This window comes from Platichthys flesus, chromosome 24 (assembly GCF_949316205.1).
Source record: "Platichthys flesus chromosome 24, fPlaFle2.1, whole genome shotgun sequence".
Lineage (NCBI taxonomy): Eukaryota > Metazoa > Chordata > Actinopteri > Pleuronectiformes > Pleuronectidae > Platichthys > Platichthys flesus.
In genome coordinates this window covers 7,559,760-7,583,804 of record NC_084968.1, presented here as the reverse complement: position 1 = coordinate 7,583,804, position 24,045 = coordinate 7,559,760, and the positions used below count along the sequence as shown (strand labels likewise).

Genomic DNA, 24,045 nt, shown 5'->3' with positions numbered 1-24,045 from the left:
TAAAAAATGAGTAGGAAAGCAGTCACATGGTGGACAGAGGGTGTGTAGTAGAGCCATTAAAGAAAAAAACTGAGATTTTAAAGAGGTAAAGAGAACCTCCACAATTTAACAAAGCTATTTTAATATCAAGATAACCAGGAAAAGTTTTTAAGAAAGAAAAGAGAGAAAGTTGGAGAGAGGTCAGTAGCAAAACAGGTAGAACAACTCCTATAAACAATGCATGGGGAATGATCAAAAAGAGGAGGGGAATTCGAAAAGAGTGGCAATACCCAATAATAAAAGTTGGAGAGAAAACAGCAATAACAAATGAAGACAAGGCAGAAATAATGTTTAAGAGGCTTGCAGAAATTCAAGGCAGTGTGATCAGTGATCAACAAGTATTTCCATCATGATTAACGATGTGTTCTCAGACATAGGTTCTGATATGGGAAGATCATTATGTGTTTTATGGAAAAGGGGTACAACATTTACATTAATCCAAGGGCAGATACAAAATGCAACCAGGATGGTAGAGAAATGGTCATATTGGGATTTAGGTTTTCAGTTGAACAAACAAAATTAATGATATTTTCTAGAAAAGGATAAGAGAAGTTGGTTTAAAATGTATGGGGAACAATAAGAACACATTTCACATTTGACACAAAGCTGAATTGGAATGTACATATAAATAAGATGTAGAAAAAAATGAAAAAAAATTGGCTCTGAATGTGGAGCCAATAGAAGAACTTTGAAGAAACATATATAGTATATTAATATTAAATAGTAAGTATTGTTAGAGTTTTTAAAAGAAATTGATTAAATGTAGAGGATTTAACTTTAAAATGTCTTTATCTGTTTATTTATTTTTTATCCTTTATGTATTTCCGCAGCCCAAAGACTCTAACTCACACTCCAGCGTAGTAGTTGGCGGTAGTGCGCCTTCAACATGAGGTGCCATCCAGTATTAAACAAGAAGAAGAAGCAGAAGACGACACAGAAAAGAAATACAGCATATACTTCCGGGACACGTCAACAGAGCCGCTGTTTGGACGTCACGTTAGCAACACCATCAGCAGCTAGTGGTGCAGCGACAGTTTTAGAACAAACATGGAGACTTTATACAGTATGCCGTTCTCTGTGCTCGAGTGTCCCAACGTTAAGCTGAAGAAACCATCATGGCTGCACATGCCGTCCGCCATGACCGTGTACGCGATCGTTATCGTGTCCTACTTTCTCATCACAGGAGGTAAACGAACGAGCTAAGCTAATCTCCCGCAGATAGCTGGCTATAGCTAAATCCGGTAGCATTACTTTAACTACCAGTGTTCTTTCATGTGCTTCTGATAAATGATAGATCATCACGTCAGATACTGTTTGCATTGGTTGTGTTTGTATGTGAGCTTACTAACGTTAGCGCTAGCACGTATGCTAATAACAGCTTTCTGGCTAGGTTAGAACCAGATGTGACGGCATCTGTGCTTGACAATATATACTGTTGATCGATTGTACTTGAACTCAATCTCGAGATCGATTTATCGCTCAGTTGTCATGTGGGACATTATAATAATAATGATAACTTGATTTATAACGCACTGTTAAAAAACGTAGATTACAAAGTGCTTTGCCTCTACATCAAGAACAATCACAATCAGCAGGATGCAATGTGACGAGGGGGTTTAGGTGGTCAATAACACTAACTTGTGTTTAAATTATATGAATAAATATATAGCTTTGTCTCAGAAAAGCAGTACTATGAAGAGAATAAATGAACAAGTAAAACACAAATTCACGTGAATGCTCTTCTATAAAAATAGATTAAAAAAAGTGATTTAAAGAAGTCACTGACTCTGAGAGCTTTACCTCCTCAGATAGGCCGAAGCTGATTGAACACAGGAAGTTAAGCTGTGGTCTGTTTGACGCCTAATCAAAACCCTTTTCTCCCTGCAGGTATCATCTACGATGTTATTGTTGAGCCGCCCAGTGTGGGTTCAATGACGGACGAGCATGGACACCAGCGACCAGTTGCCTTTTTGGCATACAGGTATGATACTCCTCACACATCTCAACCATTTGCTGTACATGAAGATGGACAACATGACATAGTCCCTAAAGTGAAGCCAAAGCGTCTTGATAACCCCTGGTGGCTGGCTGTAGTAAAGGTCATAAACCCGGCCTTAAACAGTCCAAGTACTACATTTTCCCCCCAAAGATGGTTTCTGTCATTTTGTCCGATTGTCTTGTTTTGTTTGATGCTATATAAGTGATGCTCAGAATGACCCAACATGGGTCAAACAGGTCTATCAGCATTCATATCTGGGATAATTTTGCTTGATTACTTGATAGTGAGAAGCGGAGATGATTTGTCCATCTTTATATACTGTCTGATGAACTCAACATATTTACAGCACATAAATTGGAATGAATTAAGCAGAGCCAACACATTTTTTTGTTTTGCAGGGTAAATGGCCAGTATATTATGGAGGGACTGGCCTCCAGCTTCCTCTTCACGATGGGAGGGCTGGGCTTCATAATCCTGGACCGCTCCAATGCGCCCAACATTCCCAAGCTCAACCGCTTCCTGTTGCTCTTCATTGGCTTTGTCAGTGTCCTCCTCAGCTTCTTCATGGCCAGAGTTTTCATGCGCATGAAGCTGCCGTAAGTTTGAACACCATTGGTCTTTGAGTTCTGCTTGTCCGAACTGCTGGATGTTTGTCGTTGTCATGACCTGGTCTTTACAAGTTTGTTTTTTGTGTTTTCAGAGGATACCTCATGGGCTAAAGACACACACACCAGACTTCAACAAAAATAATTCGGATTGGACGGATGAGATTCGACATTCGGGGGCTCAACAGAGATTCAGCAAAAATTATAGATAAACTCAACCTGACTGAAAGCACTGACCTTGCTGAAGAAATTCCTCCCAGCTGCACTGACTCACGCTGGCTATCTCTCTTTAGTGTGCAGTGACTTCCTCCTCTTTTCTCAACAAGTTAATGCAACAGATTCATAGCAGACATGTATTGTTAGATCTTACATGAATGCACACCTATTTTACCACATGGTGCTGGAACATCATCTTTTCCCAATTTTACTGAATCTAGAATTTCATTTTTCCTTTGGGAAAAGTTAAAAGTACTTTAGTAGTAGATGACATACCCTGGAGAAGACAGAGGAAGTTACTGGACATGGTTGGGATGGAGCCATTGCTTTAAAATCTCTGAATAGTTCAGAGGGGGTTCTGAATAACGTCAAAGTTGTGTGTAGTTGTCAAGAAGTCATGAAGAAAGCCTTCAACCCGTCACAGATACGTTTTTGTACCAGGTTGTGAAATAAATCTTCCTTTTCAGAGCTCTTTGCTATGACTGTCGTACTTTTATCAGAAACATCCATTTAGGCTACAAAGCCAAGGGGCAGAGTATACTGACTTCCAGAGGTGTCAAGTAACAAAGTACAAATACTTACCCTTACTTAAGTAGAAATTTTGGGTATCTATACTTTACTGGAGTATTTCTTTTTCAGACGACTTTTTACTTCTCCTCGTTTCATTTTAAAAATAGCCTTGTTACCCCTATTTCAATTTGGCTTGTTTTCCTTCCGGTTTGTCATCGTTCAAAAACACACAAAAAAAGGGGACAGAAAAATAGAAGGAGTGGGGTGGTAGGTGGGAGAGCACTCGTGTGCCACACCAACACGACCCCGGCCTCGGGAGACACGCTGTACCGGTAATGATCCTTCCGCAGTTTCACCTACGGAAACCTTGTAACGACTTTTACTTCCTCTAGATAGTAAAGTTTGATCGTCTTCTCGGCACTCCGAGGACCTCACTAAACCATCCAATCGGTAGTAGCGATGTGCGGTGTGTACAAAAGGCAGGGCCTCAGCAGCCTGTGAAAGACTGTTTAGTGTTGCATGGCTCGTCTTCAGGCCAGGTAGAGCATGCATATGCTCAAATAACTTTGAGAACCTGCTGCTTTTGCGGCTGAACAACGCCTATCGGTAGTGTTGACATACATACAGGTTTGGTCTCAAGGTCTCTTCCAATAAAGGTTATTGATAACATTCCACTGAAGTTTGACTTTTTGCACGATTACAATACTTATCGGCAACTAGTTATTATGTCTTCTGCTCCATGAAACGCATGTTAATGCTCAGTAGTACACATATGGTACTATAATGTATTTACATGAAAAAATTCCCCTTACATTACTTTTACTTTTATACTTTAAGTAGTTTTTAGACCAGTACTTTTACAATTTGACTTAAGTAAAAAGCTTGAGTTGATACTTAAACTTCTACAAAAGTATTTTTAAACCCTAGTATCTATACTTCTACTTGAGTAATGAATGGGAATACTGTTGACACCTCTGCTGACTTCACCTCTTGTAAGGGATATAAAACTAAGCTAATCTATGGTCTGCTTGCTTTGTTTCCTCAAAAACAGCGTCATTATCCTGCCAGAAGGTGGCGTCATTGATCCAGCAAGTCCCATCAACAAGCTACAAGAGCCTTAAAGATTCAGATTTTGGTCACATATATATTTCACAGAAAAAATGCAGCATTCAAATGAAGGCCAAGGATTGTAGAGGTTGTTATAAACTCACAGAAGAAATGACTGGGTTGTCAGATACAGATACAAATCGGATTCACAAATTGTTGTTACGGTTTAGTTTAACACTGCCTGTTGCGGTAAATACAGATTCTTAGATTCCTGAGAAAACTAGTACGAGGAACAGAAGGTTGTACACTATTGTATGCAAATGTGGTCACTGGGGCCGCAAAGCCAAAAAGACCTTGTGCACCGCTGCTCTGTCAGGCAAGCACTCATGGGAAACATATCAAAACAGCTGAGGAACAAGGGAAGATAGAAAGAGAAATATTTCATAACCACTTAAAGAAAGACATCATGAAGCGCAGCATCTACACAGCTCAAATACGACAGGGGCAGTACTCGTATCATGTTCTCGTCAAATACACTTTTAAAGGAGCTTCTATCGTATATGCAATGAATACTCTAATATAACTACTATAATAATACAAATATGTCCTGTTTTCTAATGTGGAAAGACAAAACTTGTATTTATCAAATTATGCACACTGAGTGGTTTGTATGGAGAATTAACCCGAGATCAACTCTGAGGCAGATCTTGGTTCCAGAGCGCAAAAAATAAGTTATCTTTTTGGAACCACGTCCCTTCTCTGTTAATGAAGAACATGGGAACTTAGATAAATAGCTGCAGACTGGTCAAACAGTGTCCGTGTTTATTTGGCCGAGGGGGGGCCTAATAAGATACACCATTCTCGGAAGAACTAGTTTACACTTGATTCAAGCCGACCTGGAAGGCAGAGGTCACCATAAGCATTTCCATTGCGGGTCAACAGCAACAGTGACCAATGTCCACAATGAGATAACATTTGTTTTAATTCAAAAGCCACACTGACAAAAAAAAACATGTTTTACACACAAAGGACATTTTTAAAATCATGATTCACTTCACGGTCAAATAATTGTTGCCAAAAATTAAAAAAATTATGCAAAATACATTTCATGTAGCATGATAAATGACACAATAAAGTCGTTGTACCACAGTTAAACTATATTCAACGTGCTGTGCTGAATAAGCAGCTTGATGCCTTGTACAATTAAAATATACCTGAGGACACTGCAATCTCAAAGACATTCAGAACATCATTATTAACATATTAATACTTTGCTCAAAGGCTAAAGAACCTTTCACCTCCGGAATTTATGACAGCTGTAATCAGTTGCTTAACAAGTTCTGCAAATATGCAAGGCTTTATATCCTGAGGCGTTTGGTTTGTTGCAGACTGCCGCCTCTGCTGTGAACTAAGTCACTGTGATACCGGTGTCCGTTCTCATTGGTCGGCAGCTTGACATAGAATCCTGAACAGAAAAGGTGTGAAGAGAAATGTAGAGATTCTTTGCACTTTTTGTGGTAAAAACACAACTGAGTATTATGTGTTTGCACTTTACATGCAAAGAGGTGATAATAGGTGTTTTTAAAGAGCAAAGAAAATGTGTTTTGATGCTGCAAAGTCACACTTACCTTTCTCCATTCATTCTCTGTGTTCACCGCGGTCGACAACTTCAAACCTAAAGCTGCCTCAAGCTCTGGAAACAAAGACACAGTAACACACATGAGCAACAGCTCTTCTAGCCGTTACACACCTCGAACTACATAAATAATGCACAAGCCAGAGAGACGACAAAACATTCTGGCAACGGCGTCGTGTGCGACACCGCGGAGAAAGAAACAAACGAGGAAATGTCAAGTACCCGTGAGAATGTGGTCCATTTTCTCGACAACCAGGTCAGCGTCCTCTGTGGTGAAGCACATGGGGGGTTTAATCTTGAGCACATTGCGATGGGGTCCGTCAGCGCTGAGGAGGATGTAGTCTTCCTTCAGCCTGGAACAATATATATGAATCATTTTTCCACTAGTTCAGGAAAAGCACAGGTAGAACTAATAATATTGACGTTTCAATCAGCCAATCAGCACCCTTGGAACTGATTCCACCTGTGTGGAAAAACATCTGAACAATGAAGTTAAATGAATAACAAAGGTTGCATCTGAATTCATTAGCTGCTCACTATATAGTCATTATATAGTCATTTGTCGGATATATAGTGTGTAGTACGGTGGCCCAGAGCGCTCAATGCACTGCAGCTTAAGAAAACACATGCAAGTGGACAAAACACAAGCATAGTAAGAAAACATCTCCATCAATTTGACAACACAACACGTAACAGAAACGCACTTACTTATATATGACCTCTTGAGCCTCAGCCGTAGCAGGAGTGAGCTTCAACCTGTCCCTCACGAGCTCCACCCCGACAAAAAGGCCAAGGCCTCTGCATGACAGGACACAAAACACACACTCAGCTTCATTCTTTGCCAAAACCTTTTTCTGGATCATGATGATGTAAACCAAAAATGAAGCACTTTTTTACTGATATCAACCCATTTTTATTATAGAGATATTGATTCTTCCAAAAGTGATTTAGGAGTTTTACTTTGTTAGATGATGATTGCAGCTTCACTATATTACAGTAATACGTGTGTGTGTGTTTGTTTACGAACCTGATATCTCCGATCAGTGGATGCTTTTCTTTCTGCTGTTGCAGCAGATTGATCAGGTATCGGCCCACACGTAGCGCATTGCCCTGGAGATCCTCCTTCTTGATCACGTCCAGGACGGCCAGGCCGATGGCGCACGACACTGGGTTACCGCCAAACTGAGAAATTGAAAGGAGGACAGAGCACACCAAAGGTTAGGCTCACACAGGGAGGTCATGCATCATGAGAGCAAGACCAATATGCAGTTATGCGGACTTAATGTCAAGGACGAGGTCGGGTCAGTGTCATTCCTCGTCCATGTGGGACAAAAGGCAAAGATCTTGTGTGTTCTCTGTTGTTTTTCTGTTGTTGTCGTTGTCACAGATTTCAGTTTACTACCGTGTTGAAGTACTCCATCCCGGACGTCGTGAAGGCCTCCGCCACCTCTTTGGTCGTCACCACGCAGGACATGGGGTGGCCGTTGCCGATGGGCTTCCCCATGGTGACGATGTCGGGCACGAAGTCGTCCCCCTGAAGCTGGAAGGCCCAGAAGTGGGTGCCGACGCGCCCAAAGCCCACCTGGACCTCGTCGGCGATGATGAGGCCCCCCGCCTGACGGACGTGTCTGTGGAGGGGCCGCGAAACGGCAACGGCTCTTATCTCATTTTCAAACTACACGGCTCTTTTAACAGGCATCCTGGTGCAGCTGGTCGAAATTTGGGTCGGGCATTTTGTTGTTGTTTGCATCATTTACGCGTTGAAGATACTTTGCAGTCAGAGCATAATTCGCATGAGTCCATGTGTTACAATTTCCGTGAGACGAGTCTACAAATGCTCTTCAGACATGAATGCATCTCTTACTTTGCCACTTGCTGGAAGAAGCCCAAGGGGGGAATAACCTGCCCGCCGCAACTCTGCAATGACTCAGCAATAAAAGCGGCAATCTGTGCAGAAGAGAAAAAACAGATCAGTTCTGTCAATACGGAACCAGATAAACAGGTTAAGAGGAGGAGTCCTGGATTGTCCGGCTTGTTGATGACCCTCCTGATAAGTGTGGTTTCAGTAGTTGCACAGTGCACAAAGAGAGAGAGAACGCATGTTAGGCTCAAAGTGGTGAACAATTTAAAGTTGTGTACTCACTTGAAACATGATCAGCAGGATGTGACATTAAATAACGCACCCGTTTCGCCCTGTTGTTTCAATCATTAAAAAAAAAAAATGTAGGCCTCCTCCTGTGGTTGCATCATCTGCACAAACATCCATTACAAACTGCTAAACGTATGCCGCGTAATCTCTGTGCGGACAGCATGTCCCCCTCGCCGCTGGATGCATGGACATGCCCTCGGTGCTGCGCTTTTAACCATTGGATTAAAGGCCGACAAGTTTGGACACAGAGTCTGCTACACATGTTTTTGTGATCTGCTGTTTGACCCTAAAAGAGAGAGAGAGTCCTTGGCCTGAACCTGAGAACAGTGAGAGGAGGGTGAAAGAGGAGAGAAAAGGGAAAATAGGTAAGTAGGAAAATCGAATGAGCGCCCGTACAAGACGTGGGTAACAAGGAACCTACCATGGAATTCCAAAATGATAAAGTTGCTTGAGTATACTTTATGTGACATTTAAAGTCAGAGTGACAATTTTCCGATTGCCTTGCACCCCCTCCATCTCAATCCTTTGTGCACAACAACACATTCGGCACACCAGTTGCATCGCATTGCATTTGGCTTGTAGTAATCCGGAGCCAACTCCAGAGGTTATTCTTACGAAAGAACACAACAACGGTTGGCTGTGTTTATTCAGTGTTGACTTCATCTGACAGCAGAACAATAAGAGACACAAACTTTACCTTGCCTCCTTTCTTGTGAACTTTCTCGATTATGTCTTTGACCTCATCTGCATATGCTGTTGCAGGATCAGCGTGGTCGGCCCTGTACTTGCCTCTGTACACATCTGGGCTCGGAGCCTGTTAAGGAAGCAAGAACAAAGCCCTTATTCCGATGGTTTCTTAAAAAAGGGACATCAAATTAATTTAAAGGTCAGCGTTTGTGCACGATCTTCTGAAAAGTTGTCATTGCAGCATGGAAGTAGAGGTGCTTAACAAAAACAAAGTACATGACTTCAACCGTAGCGTGAATTTAAAGATAGATGCGGGACCTTGATTCTGTGTGCAGGATATTTTGGCTTCATTTTTGTACAGTGGAAGAAAGTTGAGACACGTCGTCCATCTTTATTTCCCATCGATGATTGGCAACATGAAAACTTTTTTTCCAACATTTGTTCTAGATTTACAATAATAGTGGTGATTTGATCGGAACATACAAAACATTGATAAAAACTGCACAGACATGATCCAATCAAATGTTAACAGCCCCCCAAAATAGTATTGATAGAGTTTCTGCATCACAAATGTAAAATCATATCTTGGAAATGGTCTCTCTAGTGAGTTTATCTGTGTCCCACATCTGGTTTACATTCTGGCCGTCCTCGTCCATCCACATTCAGGTTCACATACTGTATGTGATGAAAGGACATAGCTGTTTTGACAGCTGTTTTGACAGAGAGTCAAGAGTTTTACTAAGGGGGTAAACAAAGACCTCAACTGTCGGCATTGGAACCACTGCTCGATTTCTTCCTGTCTGTGATGATGAATAAAACAAGCAGGCCAAGTCACCTGCACCACTGTGTTGCCTCGGCGTTGGCGTGTAACACGAGAGCCTGGTGTTCCACAGGTCGACATGTCAAACTACACCACCGGATTCCTACAGTACAACGCAGTTAAAGATGTGGACGGTGGAGTTTTCTTTAATGTTCCCAAACGGAGAAAGAAAATGATGCAGTCAAATATAGGAGGGAAAGATAATTAAGTATTATATGTATATGGCGTCAGTGGAAATAGGCAGGATTTGGCTATTTGGTAATAACCTGCCTTTCCTACCTGTCTTGCCACTCCTATCTGTCCTCTGTGGTTCAGAATGTGTGTGTAAAACGTTCACCTTGGCCTCCCTTCAAAAATCATCCCGTTTCATCTTCCTCGGCTCAATCTTCCCGTTTTTTAAACCCACACATACACCGACACATTTGTGTACCCATGCAGGCAAGGTGTGGACACTCAACCGCCTGCCACAGCCCGGTAGAGCAAGTGGAGTCATGGAGTTTTGATGGTGTGCACACAGGCAAACAGGGCGAGAGAAGGCAAAAAAGCACTCACCAAATGGACAAATGGATTGCGTTCAGCATCCGACAGCTGGTGGAACTTGTAGGGACTGATGTCGATGAGCGATGAGAGGTGGCCATGGTAAGCACTGTAAACAAACACAACACAGGACCAGGATCAGCCTGTTCCCTCGACTGTAGCATCGATAAAATTAGTACTACAAGGACAAACGGACTCTCACAGCTCATTGTCATTTATGTGCTTTGATTTTGCTCGTCTGGTGCAGCACCACAGGATTTCGTTTCTTTCCCAAACAGAGACGGGGCAGTGGCAGCAACACTTACTTTTCCAACGTGATGATGTCTTTGTGGCCTCTGTACTGCCATGCTAGTCGAAGGGCTAGGTCATTGGCTTCGGAGCTGAAGTTCAAAAGGGGCAAGGGTTACTCTGAGTTACTCAGTCACCACAAAATACACAGCAGAGGCCGCCTATATCGCTCATACGTCAGACCCAGGTTTGTGCTTTCTTCACTGACCACCTCCTGTGACCATGATAGGCACAGGAGATGATTACCTATTTATTAGTACAAAAATAAGAGTTCAAAACTTAAGTCATTCAAGAGTTTACCATGAAAGCTACCTAAATATCAACTCTACTGTTGCAGGTATCTAACCTTCAGCGGAGAATGAGCCTGTTCTGCTCTTTTTTGCTATAATTGTTAATTATTATATGGTAATTTGGAAATCTCATGAGCTGGCAGTATCGATGTGACGGGGAGGGATTCCCTGTGTGCTACATCATTCCACACGTGCTGGCTTGAGCTGAGGTGTGCACGCCAGCCAAGTTGTCTAGCCACTTTACAGCCATAGTGTTTCCTCCATCAAGGAAGTTTTCAATGCTGTTTGTTTGTTTGTTTGTTTGTCAGCAGGATTTCTCAAAAAATCTGATCAAATTTCCATGAGCTTCTGCGGGCAGTCTGGGAGATAACCCACGGAGGAGATAAACGTGCAGATGCAGTATTCATGGCAATATAGGGCTTTAGCCTTAGCAGAGGTATGCGCACAGTGTGCAATCTCAGGGATGTCCACACCTTCTTTTAACCCTGTCCTTTGTTTTGTCAGGTTATTTATTCCCCTATGACTCATGGATACCCTGTCTAGTCTTGGGTACATATGGATTTTTATGAGTACTATTGTTAACCTAAACCAGATCATTCCTGTTGATCTGGTTTAGGTCAATGAGTAACAACTGGTCCAGAGTGATGATTTGTGTGTGTCAGTGCTAAGAATGCGGAACATGCATTGCAGTATGTTGTTTTTCAGGTTGCAGTGAAGACAACCACCAGGAACACTGATGCCAGAAAAGTCACTTATAGATTTTTCAAGATGCTTTGATTAAAATGATTAATCGAGAATCTTGAAAACGTTTTTTTTGTGTCACTTGTTTGATTACTACCTGATGGCCGTACCTGTATGGACTCTACCCTCTTATCTCACAACGTCAGAACAACTGGTAACTTTATTGCTGCTCTCGGGACAGCCCCCTGCTGATATGGGACTTTATCTGCACTGTTCCTTCCCTCAACCTCACTGATCCAGGCCTACTAATTAAAAAAAGAAGTACGGCCAATGTTCACTCATGTTGTCTTGGTTGATAAAGGAGTGGCTGAATGTAAGGCAGACATACCCGGAGTTGACAAAATAGCACACAGACAGCTTCTCAGGCAACGTGGCCTGCAGCCTCTGCGCGTACAACACCAGGTTGTCGTGCAAGAAACGTGAGTTGGTGTTGAGCTGTGCCATCTGCCGAGCTCCCGCCTGCACCACGTCCGGGTGACAGTGGCCCACTGAGGGAGAGGGAGGAGAAGTCGCACACAGGGTTAGAATTGGTCCTCAGTGTCTGGATGACATGCTTTACAGTGACGTCAAATGACAGCCTGCCATCACCACTCAGATTAAAAGAGCACAACTGGATGCCATGAGCTGAAATTAAAGGCTTTTGATTGCAGTGACAACAGGTGATACATAGTTTTTGTGCATCTTCATGTGTGTGCATGTGTGCGTTTATATACCATGAGCCACATTGTTGATGCAATCCAGGTAGCGACGCCCCGTTTCATCATGCATGTACTGGCCTTTGGCTCGCACAATCTTGATCGGGTCATGGCTAAAGAAGATCTTGCAAGACGGCCTGTGGAGGAAATACAGTCAGTGACATCTGTGTGTGGTGTGTGTGCATGCATAGTGTATCATTGTATGGTATACTTGGATATAGTGTATGTATTTGAAATATAATGTCTGCAACATAATATATAAATATATATATATATATATATATAGTCCTTTTGATCACTGAGTAATAATATATTTACACAGATCATGTATGCTTTTTGTTTATCTCATCTCATTTATCTTACCTAATATTGTCTCTGTGTGTGTGTACATGTGAGAAACATAACAAATACTTGAACATAACAATGAACAGGGTTGTGCTTTTTATATGTCAGGGCCCTATGCTGAATTGCATTTGCAAAAGACCAAATTGGCCAAAAGTCTGTCAGTCATTTGTGCACGATGTGGACGTAGTATGATTCCACCCAGTGCCGCTGCGAGTCATTTTGGTGCCCTAAGCATAACTCCTCTATGATTACATTAAATAATCATCAATAAGTACAAACAAGAATAGTCAATCTTCACTAACTTTTTTTGAGCAATTTAATATATCTCTTGTTCTGCCTTTTTTGTGATATACATGGCTAAAAGGTACCTAATATTTCTATACTGAAATAATATCGGCATTATAATTGTAAGCTAATTTATTTAATGACGTTATTGTTGAGGGTTGATTTTTATTTCCGGTTTTAAGTGGGTTGTTGGTAGTGACTCTTATTTTGAAAGGGGGTTTTAAAGGAAGTGGCTGCTGTGATGAGTGAAGTTGTAAAATGAACGGAGAATAAACGGGTGTGCTGTCCCGAGCGCATGACCTGCTCTCGTGTCCTTTGTCGGCCGAAGCCGGACTTATGATACAACCAAACGCTCGGCTACATAATTATAATAACTATGATAATTCTTCAGTTGCTTTTTTTTGGTGCCCCCTCAGGACTTGGTGCCCGACGCACAGCGCGTAGTGGGCGTTTTGGGAGCGGCGGAGCTGCACACACACAGACGCACACAAACACGATGACAGATACAGAGCGCTCCTTAATAACATACTTTTGAATCTTTGTGTTTTGGGGAAAGGAGCAAGTCTTATCAAGTCAAACGGCTCAAGTCCAAGTGAAGTCACGAGTCATTGATTTTGAAGTCCAAGTCGAGTTGCAAGTCTCTTTACATTTTGTCAAGTCGAGTCTAAAGTCATCAAATTCATGACTCGAGTCTGACTTGAGTCCAAGTCATGTGACTCGAGTCCACACCTCTGGTATATATATGAATAAAATGCAAAACAAATAAATGATTTTTGCAGCTCGCAGATCGAGAGGTATATAACAGTGTATATCAAAAGAAAGATCTGCGACAAGTTCAATTTCAGAGTGAAAACAAAAACTTCAATTGTGTCATAACTGCCTCTCTGGAGGAAGTCTAGAAAACGGAGCGTAGCTTATATAAAGTGGTTTTCCAGCTCTTAGACGAAGCCTAACTAACTTCGTGTCACTCATCTTACCCGATGTGCTTCCTCCGCAGGTCTATCGTCCGATCTTTCTCGAGTATCACCGCAGCGGCCATGCTGAAGCTGTCCAGCTGCTCGTCAACGCGCTGAATGAGGGAGTGAACCCGGCCGGCACCGCTTTACTTGCACACACACGCGCGCACACACGCACACACGCACACACACACACACACTGCCTGTGACACGGCTGTGACAGGTGCCGCGCGCGCAGTGACGTGTGAGGACCGGTGAGGACTGGCGTCTCGCCAGGTGTTGTGCAGCTGGTCGAAGAAAAACTGCACACTGTGTTGCTTTAGCTGCAATTGAGGAACATTTGCTTCCAGAGTTCGTCCATTTTAATTTAATTTATTCCAAAAATACATTAATTACTTTTGTGGTATCAGTATTTTAGGTGTTTTATGCCAGTGTTCTTCTACAACCTGTGTCATTTATTTTTTTATTTAACATTGTGATTGCAGGACTTTAAGTAGAGGGATTAGAAAACTTAAATCAAATATTTAAACTACAACATGTGAATGTCGTTAATTCCGCCAATTAGCTAATGTTAATATATATGTAACCATTGGTTACATAGAAACTAACTAACTAGCAAAGCTTAACTAATCTAAACTCACTAAGAAACAAAGTTAACCCTAACTAACAAATTAAACTAAACAGACAAACAAACATACAAACAAACAAACTAAGCTAACGGGAAATAAGCCAACTATAAACGAACTAACGAACTAACTTACCAGCATATTACAGTCTACTTCCTTACAGCAGGGGGCAAACTATGTAGATATACATATCTGTCAGTGAACAGGATATTTAAGAACAGTAATAAAAACGCGTCGGTTGCATGATGTATTTGAAAGACTGCATTTATTTGGCTCCAACAGTACAGTCATATGAAATGTCAACTTCAAATATAAGATTGTGTGAACACAAGGGTCTTCAAAGAAATATCAATCGAGTGAGTAAAAAAAAGAAAAGAAAAGAGTAACACAAATGCAGAACATAAATTTAACATGTGCCACAACACAACGAATGGGAGGCTGTGACCCAAAAAAGCAACAAAGTGGATTTTACTTTGCATTTTGAGCCACAACTGTCTTTTATTTTGGAGAGAATGTGGCAAAATAGTTACTTCAGTAAGGCTGCGGTGCATCGGAAGGGTACAGAAGTATGAGATGTTCCAATTACTCACCAGTAACCAGTGCTGTCTTTTTGAAAAATGCGCTAGATTAGTCAATTATGCCAAAGCGACACTTTGTTCTGAAATTCGAAAGACCCCCGAGCACTGACGAATACCCAGATGTGCAGTCGCCCTGCTAATACTGACAAGAAAATAACATTTTTGGCACTTCCACTAACAGCACAATAATCAAGAATGTGAAACTTCAACCAGGAAACGCAACCATCAAACAAACGCAAACAGAGTCAATCAAATAAAAAAATCATTAAGAAAAATGTAGCTGCACATGCTAAAGATACAGCACCATGTGAGAACAAAATACTGTAACAAAGTCCGGATGTCAAAACACAAGATGAAAAGAAAAACCTAAATATGAAGTATTGGAAAATCACTTTAAAACATGAGGGAAGGGAGAGTTAATCATTTGAGACTCAATGAAAGGTCCGTGTTCATAATGGTTTCTTTGTAAATAAACATTTTCTTTTTCCAGGTAGTGGTAACACGGGGCAGCATGACTGAACAAATGGAGCTAAGGAGATCACAGGTCGTGTGACAGTTCAGCGGCATTTGATGCTACGCACATTAACCAAAGTATAAATTGCACTTATTGTCAAATGAGCACACATCTTAACAGTACAGTAATAATAATAATAATCCACTATACATATATCAAACTACATTCAATGCAAAGGGGAGGCAGAGAGAGAGAGAGAGAGAGAGAGAGAGAGAAAGAGAAAGCTGTGATGTTTAGCGTGGTTGCATTGGCTGGGCCCATCAACGCTCGGGCCCCAGGTACCTTATAGTCATACTTAGCGTTCTGACCCACTAAATTAAATAAAAGCAGATGTATTCCATTATAAGGCCTATAATCTGAATGCACACTGTTATTTGTAAAAAAAAAAAATGACCAACTTCCTTCACGCTGAGCCGCTTTGCATAACTGTTTCACAATGCCTTCGCCCGGTAAAGAAACAAAGCCCCAAAAAGAAAACTACTGAGAGGAATGCTGTTCCGAACCATAAATGCCTTCATGTAAGAAATTATAGAAAAAAATAAATAACGTACCATTTAAAAATACTGACACAAATATATGCACAAAAAACTTTAAATTGTTACATACATAAAAAGAAAACCAACAACAATAAAGAAACCTGTTGTGTTGTTCTTGCCACTGTTGGAGCATGTGAACTGGGCCGACTATCCGTTAGCACCATTATGATCTGTGTGTCTCCGTTCTTTGTAATGACGAGAAGAACCGTACAATCAAACAGAAAACCAGACAATGTCTCCAGTCCACCTGTGGTTGCTGCTACATCACAACAAAATGTTGGTTTTTGTTTTTTCCCCCATCCGCCCTGACAGTATATCACTCACAGATACGTTTGCAATGTTGAAGAAAAAGAGTGCGAGTGTCCCCTCGCATAGCACAAGCCGTGACGGGGGGAATTTGAATTCGTGAAAACGAGGGTGTGGTGTAAAAATAAATCTAGCTCCGATTATTTTAGCTCCATTCGATATGGAATGTGACATAACTGGCCACGCCCTAGCTTGTGGTTCCATTTACGGAAACTGACAATTGCAGCTTGTCTGACATGTTTTCTGTTTTCTATATGTTTAAGACAATTCTTGAGGTGGAACAGATAACCATCTGCCTGAATACGAAAAATCGCTCCTCAGCAGCAGCGCTTACGCAAAAAAAAAACACGGAGGCTGATGGACACAATCTGAAGCTACAAACCTTCACACCATTTCAACATCCTGTAAAAAATGAAATGAGAAACAGAGCATCTCCTCAAAACGATACAACCAAAGCTTACCCCTTCTGAAATCAACACCATTCCCTCAAATTAAAAACATCATATAAAGTTTCTGATAAAAAGGAATGAATAAAAGCTTGAGGCACCAAAGGCTATTATACACAAAATACAAACATTGTTTTTAAGAATGAGAGCAAAAAAGAAAAAGAAAAGAAAGAAAAAAGTAAAGATATAAGTGATTGCCATCTGTTGATGCGCTCGGCGTTGACCCTGAGAGGCAGATCTCCACGACTCCCCTGCAGAATCCTTCGAGAGGGGGGGGGGGTCCCGAGTAGACCTGTCCGGTCCCAAATCCTTGTTTTGTCTTCCTGCCCCCCCCCCTCCGGAGACATGCGGTGCCTCTGACGCTGGGCCCCAAGTGCAACAGTAAAACAACCCCCTGCAGATGTCAGACCCTTCTGCAGGCCGCACCACAATAAAGCAACAATAACCAACAGCTCTACTTTCTGTGGGAGGAGGGGGGAGGGGTTTCAGGCTACCAGCCACGGCGTGATTCCCTTGGGAAGATTGAAGGAAAGCAAAAAAAAATAAAAAATAAAAAATTACTGATTTAGAGCTCTGGGTTTGTTTTTCCATGTTAGTGTTGTGTTTCTTTCTCTGCAGAAGCCATGACGCAACCACAAAACAGTGACATGTATGTACAATACATATAAATATAGATTCAGTACACTACTCATGCTTTTGCGGGGGGGGGGGGGGGGCGTGGGTAAGGGGTGCAATGTTCTGTTTGGCACAGTCTTTTTTTTTGTCTTCTAGAAAATGATGCTGCGTGAAGGGGGTGGTGAGACGAAACACACAAAACACCTATAGCGTTTGGTGTTAGAGAGCCAGTCCAGATCCCCTTCCTCCTCCTCCTCCTCCTCCGTCTCCTCCTTCTCCTTTCCCCCTCGAGAATCTGGCTGGGCTGCGACACTCCACTCTGAGCCATGCGATGACTCCAAAGAGACAAGTTCTGCCGCCAGCCGAGGATCTGAACTCGACCACCACGACGTGGATGCGAGAGCGCACACACACACACACACACGTGTTTTTTTGTTTTTGATTTTCACACAGCGATGTGAGTAGAAGCAGCTTAGGGACGGTTATCTCTTTTTTTTTTCCTTCTCTTTTGTATCATTGTACAAATAGACTTCTTCTTTTCTCTTTTGGACTATTCTCCTTTTTTTTTTTACCCCCATTAAAAAAAAACTATAAATACCATAAAAGAAGCATTATTTACAAACTCCATGCGTTTCGGGTTAGAGTGATCACTGCAAGAAAAACACAGGAGAGAGAATGACATGAAGACGATTTCAGTGTGTTTCATGACTTGTACAATGTTGAGTGAGGTATAAACATCGAGCTATGGCGACTGACTGGACAGGAAACCCATGCAAACATGAAGAGGCACAACGAATCGAACAAGTCAAGATAATATTAAGAGCTAAATTTATTATATTATTAACTAGGCAGGAACTTAAGTGGACTGGTTCTGAAGCAGGGCCACGACTCAACCACATCACGCTCCGTTTGTCTCTGATTTCTCAACCCAACGTTTCCTTTCCCTTCCTGCATTCATCCGTCCGCCTCATCCCTCCCTCTGCTCATCCAAACCGTAAACAGTGTATCAAGATGGACGACGTGTAAGCTCCTCGAAAGTGAAGCCAAAGCAGCTCAATTGCCACCTGGTGGCTGGCTGCAGTATAGGTGATAAATCCTTATAGTAATTGTTGGGACATGGATCAAACGGGAAGTTCCCAAAGATGGTTTCTGTCCTTTTAGGTAGCATTCCAGAATAGATGCGATAAAAATGAGGTGAAACTTCATGAGTGACAGCTGAGACCCACTCTTGATTGGTCGAGTACATGCATCGATAGGACCATGTTTCCACCCCCCGGTCACTATACTGTACAGACTCTGGCTCCAAAAGCTAAAGATGGCGGAGTTTGAGTGCGGGATACCTCATTTCCGGATAGGGGGGGAAACTGGACGAAGCAACCATCTTTATATAGGGGTCTATGTTCTCTCATCGATTCATCCTCTTCACGCATCCTCATCTTTCTTCCTATTCCCTCATCCCATTATCTTCTTATCTCATCTCTTCCCACATCCCTTCATCCTCATCCTTCTTCCTATTCCCTCATCCCTTCATCCACTTCCCTCATCTCTATATTCCTACATCCCCTTTTTCCCTCCCTCCGTCTGCCCGGCCTCCTTCCTGACCAGCATATCAGACATCATCCTTACCTTAATCCCTTGCCTCACCATCCATCCATTTTCCACAACAACATTTAAATTGCACTTTGTTGAGGCGTGGCCTTGCTCAAGAACCAGTAAATTGACCAAAGCTCTGTTTTCCAAAAACACACAAAGGACTGTAATGTTTTCTGACATTTTAGATTTGACTAATAATTTTCTTACCTTCTGCCAGCATCCAGGTATTGGTAATCCATCTGGGCCCTGTTGAGAGGAAGAGTGGCAGGGAAGGGAAAACAACAATGAGAAGGGCAGAGGAAATGAAGCATTTGTTATAAGTAACCCACGAAGATCACACAAAGATGACGACGAGTGTGATGAATGAGTCGACTTTGTGCTATTACACACTACATATAACTATTTCTTAAAACACATGAAAAGAAACACACACAAGCCTGCATCATAAAGTTGGAGATGATATGACAGAATCTCCCATCATGCCTAACTACTACACTGAAGCTACTCTACTACATTTTCCATCCTTAACTATTTTAAATCTAAACCAAATCTAAATTCCAGATACATGCATGCAGGACTCATCATAATACATCTCATGCATGGCAAAATATGAATATACAATATATACTACGCTTTTCTTTTATTGGTTCCCACAGTTAGCAAAGAGATAATGTAAAACAATGGGAATTGGGTCCACTATAAGAAAAAGCAGTAGTTTATCTTAATGGAAAGTTATGGCAGCTGGATCATGTAAATGACTGGAGATGTAATTTAATGAGATGACATTTGTGATGTTTTCTTACCTATCACCATTACTGCTCTTTCATTTCGTTATTCACACACAGTATGCCTCATTACACCCAAATGCTATCCTTCAGTATCACTTCTATGTTTGACCACAGCTTCCATGCATTAAACAGCATTGTTCCAGAAAAAGAAATCATCCATAATCACAAGATTATCTATGTTTTTGTCTACTCCAAATGTCTTAATTTTTTTCCCCCCTCTTGTCACGGTCTGGCCCAATTGGTACAAATACAGGAAGGGTGGAAAAGGGAAGTTAACAGAGTAAAGGAGGGGTCCATGTGCCCTACTCATCAGTCAGGGAGTCTGTGTTAGTGCCGGATTAAAAGGTCACTGGAAGATCAGCTTGAAGGAAATGGGAAATTATTTCTTTCTCAAATTTTAATCCAGGGAATGAAAGGATTCAGTTAGAGGAATAGATTTTAAGAGCCATATGTGTATTTTCTATATTTGGTTTGTAAAGATGTCACTATAGTAGGCTGCTTGCGGTAAGAGAGTTAGGGAGATCACTGGTGGTGCGTGTTCTTTTTTAATGAATTTAATGAACTGTAATGTAGTTGTGGTTAAAATAATGTGTACTCATGCTTGCTGTGCTCTCAGGTCATGCACGGTCTCTGCAGTGACTGAAGGTGAGGAGGCATGCATGGGTTACAAGGTTGAGGAAAAAGAGAAATACTGTACCAATTGGCACGGGGCATCCAGCCCGTCCAGACCTGGCTGCCCTGGATCCCCCTTTTCACCCTTAAATCCCCGGAAACCCTGTTTGCAAAGATGACCTGGGAGTGTTACTGGGAGAGAGGTGGACGACCCTTAACCCCTGCGCCTGTCCGCTACGACAGACACACGGGCGGGGGCGCGAGGGAAGGAGCTGCCCTGTGAGCTTGCCGATACCACATTCCAGCCCAGATATATACGTCATCATCAGTACCTGATGACATGTTTTAGAGTTTCTGGAAATAAATGGTCTCGGGTTGGTGTCAGGTTGTCTGGCGGAAGCTGGGTATCTGCTTCGCCACAGGGCGCTCTGCCCTTGTTCGGGACGACTGCACTACAGCGTGCAGTTCGGACATACCAATGGGCAGGGTGCATCTAATCCAGGGGCACCCTGTTCTCCTTTCTCCCCCTTAGGCCCTTTTTTGCCCTTCTTTCCCTTCTCCCCCTGTGGATACAACGGTTGGGTCAAGTTAAAATCATTGTTTTGTTGAACATTGGGGACAGCACTGCTATTAGGAGGGGAGTGATTAAAAAGGGAGGCCCATGTTTAGGAAAAAGACACATGGTCAGTGTTAGATGGGAGGGGATACCAGACAGTACTGGTTATTCTAAAAAAACATTCCTCAGCACAGATAGAGGACAATAGGGGAGTAATACAGTGGGAAGAGGTGGAAAACAGCTAATTGCCGAAAGGGGGAGTCAAGGGCACAAAGGATGAGAAAGAGTAGCAGGGAAAAAACCTCCAGAGAGACAGAATTAAATACTACGACACACCGGAAAAAGTTCAAACTGTATCCCTTCAAGGGTCAAACATCATTAGTTGGAAAACGTTAGTCGATATAAATGAGGGTGTGACAAGAACATTTAAGTAGCCGATGTAATATCACAGGTCCGATTCCAGCCGTCATGAGATGAGATGTTGGATGTGATTCTACTTTAGAACGGGATGAATTTGCAGAAAAACAGTTGTTTATTGTGTAGATACCACCCGGGCCGAAGGGAAAGGCCACACATGCGTAAAGTGAAGCAAACATCGTCAAAGTTCAGCGACATTGAACTCTCTGCGAAGCCACGCTGCGATTTGCTTCGCTGCACTTACAATCTGATTGGGTCACAGCGGCGTGACGAGGCTTTCTGATTTTGAAGGCTCTTCCATGCGTGGCCTTTCCTCCCTTATCAACAATGGCTCCAACAGGTGGACACTTCTCGAGCCAACTGTTAGTTGACTTAACCATAGTATTTTATTGAATCGTCAAAAATGATTGTTTATGATTGTTTATGACATTTTCCCTTGTATTACTGTATATATATATATATATATATATATATATGCATATTTATTTCATTCTTATTTATTTATTTTTGTCTTTCATGTATTAACTCTTCATTGTACCCTCTGTACCATTGTAAATGAGGGTCTTATTCCTCAATGTGTTTTCCGAGGCTTAAATAAATAATCAATCAAAAAAAACGTATACCATGGAGCCGCGGGAAAGTGACGAGAGCAAAACTTCCGATGCTTACACTTTTAAACGCAAGTAACTCAATCGAACAGCTGACGGGACATATATAAAAAAAAAACAAGGGAAGTTGACACGGATTCCAGACATCCTCAATAGACCAGACCGTCTCCTTTCGGTTCGGCCTTTACTTACGAACAGTGATGCCGGTAACGCGTTACTTAGTAGCGCGTTACTCTATTCTGACCACTTTTTTCAGTAACGAGTAATATAACGCGTTACTATTTCCAAACCAGTAATCAGATTAAAGTTACTTGTCCAAGTCACCTCGCGTTACTATTTCGGTATTTGTGGTTAAACCGCTGGGCACGTCCTGCGGCTGGGGGACCAGTCGCCCCGTCGCCCTCCTCACCACGCTGCCGGAGGCTCGGTGTGCGGCACGCCTTGACGTTTTTTTGGTGGGGGAGGTGCTCGTCCGCGGTGCGGGGGCTTTCCTTCTAGTGGTCCGCTGGGGGGGGGGGGCTCCGGCGGTTTCTAATAAAGCGAGTGTTGGCTAAACCGGTTGTCATTTTTATGTTTAGGCGGCGGGGGTGTTGTCGGCAGCTGCTGAATGTAACTAAAAAAGTAACTTGTAATCTAACTTAGTTACTTTTAAAATCAAGTAAGTTTTAATCTAATTTAGTTACTTTTAAAAGCAAGTAACTTGAAAAGTAACTAAGTTACTTTTTCAAAGTAACTATGGCAACACTGCTTACGAAGTATCTCTATCGTTGTGTTCCAGGAATGGGATACAGTTTCTAAACAAAACAAAAACAGCTAAGAAACGAGTGAAAAGTGGGACGAACAGACTACGACTGCTGTGTGCACACGCAAGGGAAGAGTTATCGACAGGCTGGAGTGAAAGGTGAGTTCATGCACGGAAATAACAGAAGAGTGAATTCTAAGAGCCTGCTGTCAATGGACATGTTGGAGAATGAGAGTGGACTTGTGACTTTGAGTAATGAGATGGCAAATCATTCAAAGGTGTTGAACAAAAGCTGATCTGAGAGCACTGGCATTGAGATATCTGAAACCAGACTTATAGTGAAGCCTACCTGAACCCAACTATCAATTAATTAGGATGCAGACAATATGTTTCACATTTCATAAAGTGTTGTTATTCCCTCAGTATTCAGTGTCTCAAACTCGACTACATCTACATCGACACCTCAACAAGTCCCATCACTGTCCATTGACATCAGTCCTCTGCAATGTTAACGGCTTTGTTCAGCAAGTCAGCACATCATATCTACATCTACCTTTTCTCCTCTTTCCCCATCGTCGCCTTTCTCTCCCCTTAAGCCTGCCAACCCCTGTAAGAGTACAACTCTGCTTCATTACTTCACCGAGCAAACACAAGCAGGGGGTTTCATCGTCGTAACGAAACACAATTTTAAAATCTGAATTCTAGAAAGGGAGAAAAAGAGTCTCAAAGACAATATTTCTGATGCAACTCCCTAGAATCAGATGCAACAACAAAAGCTGGAGTGAGTGAAAATCCAGTTTCTTCTGTTGATCAGTGATCGGCTGGATTAGCACCCAGAGGTGACGCATCACTCACTCTACATTTCTGATTAACTTGAATAAGGTCATACTCAGGATAAGCAATTTGAAAAGACGTCGCAAAAGTTGAGTATTACGTAAACATGTAGACATCTTAATCACGTTATAATGTCCGATTGGTGTTTTCACAGCATTTTGCAACATCGTCTTACAACACATGCCCTTGGATTGAGTGGCAACAAGTAGTAGGGTGAAATGTATGAGTCATAATCAGTCTTTGCTCTGTTACATGTGAACAGGAAAATGAAAGGAATATTCCATTAGTAAAACATCATAATTGGAGTAATGTCTTCTTCAGAATAGGGTCAATAAGAGTGGGGGCTTTTGGAAAGGGGGTATTTTCCATTACTTGATTAAAATGCTGGTTTGGGCTGTGTTTATTTGTGCATTTTGAGTCCTGTTGTTG

The 24,045-nt window shown here is 42.0% G+C and overlaps 3 protein-coding genes across 3 annotated transcripts in view; 1 reads left to right on the top strand and 2 right to left on the bottom strand.

Annotated features, from left to right (window-relative positions):
* Positions 1-987: 987 nt before the first annotated feature.
* ostc (oligosaccharyltransferase complex subunit) lies at positions 988-3,327 on the top strand. The gene is made up of 4 exons (XM_062384244.1): positions 988-1,225; positions 1,927-2,020; positions 2,437-2,634; positions 2,739-3,327. The coding sequence occupies exons 1-4, from the start codon at positions 1,087-1,089 to the stop codon at positions 2,755-2,757; spliced, it is 450 nt and encodes a 149-aa protein (XP_062240228.1). The 5' UTR covers positions 988-1,086; the 3' UTR covers positions 2,758-3,327.
* A 2,048-nt stretch (positions 3,328-5,375) lies between these two features.
* etnppl (ethanolamine-phosphate phospho-lyase) lies at positions 5,376-14,013 on the bottom strand. Its single transcript, XM_062383781.1, has 13 exons — positions 13,867-14,013; positions 12,278-12,396; positions 11,893-12,052; positions 10,551-10,625; positions 10,261-10,354; positions 8,899-9,015; positions 7,917-7,999; positions 7,455-7,680; positions 7,080-7,234; positions 6,761-6,850; positions 6,275-6,405; positions 6,045-6,109; positions 5,376-5,881 (listed from the first exon to the last, which is right to left on the bottom strand). The coding sequence occupies exons 1-13, from the start codon at positions 13,926-13,928 to the stop codon at positions 5,825-5,827; spliced, it is 1,434 nt and encodes a 477-aa protein (XP_062239765.1). The 5' UTR covers positions 13,929-14,013; the 3' UTR covers positions 5,376-5,824.
* Positions 14,014-14,717: 704 nt separating this feature from the next.
* Positions 14,718-24,045, bottom strand: part of LOC133949941 (collagen alpha-1(XXV) chain) — a 145,946-nt gene continuing 136,618 nt past the window's right edge. The window contains exons 35-38 of the mRNA XM_062384044.1: positions 23,336-23,389; positions 20,936-21,022; positions 19,267-19,305; positions 14,718-18,116 (exon numbers count right to left, since the gene is read on the bottom strand). Coding sequence (XP_062240028.1) covers positions 18,114-18,116; positions 19,267-19,305; positions 20,936-21,022; positions 23,336-23,389 — 183 coding nt within the window. The 3' untranslated portion in view covers positions 14,718-18,113. The remainder of the gene's footprint in view (positions 18,117-19,266; positions 19,306-20,935; positions 21,023-23,335; positions 23,390-24,045) is intronic.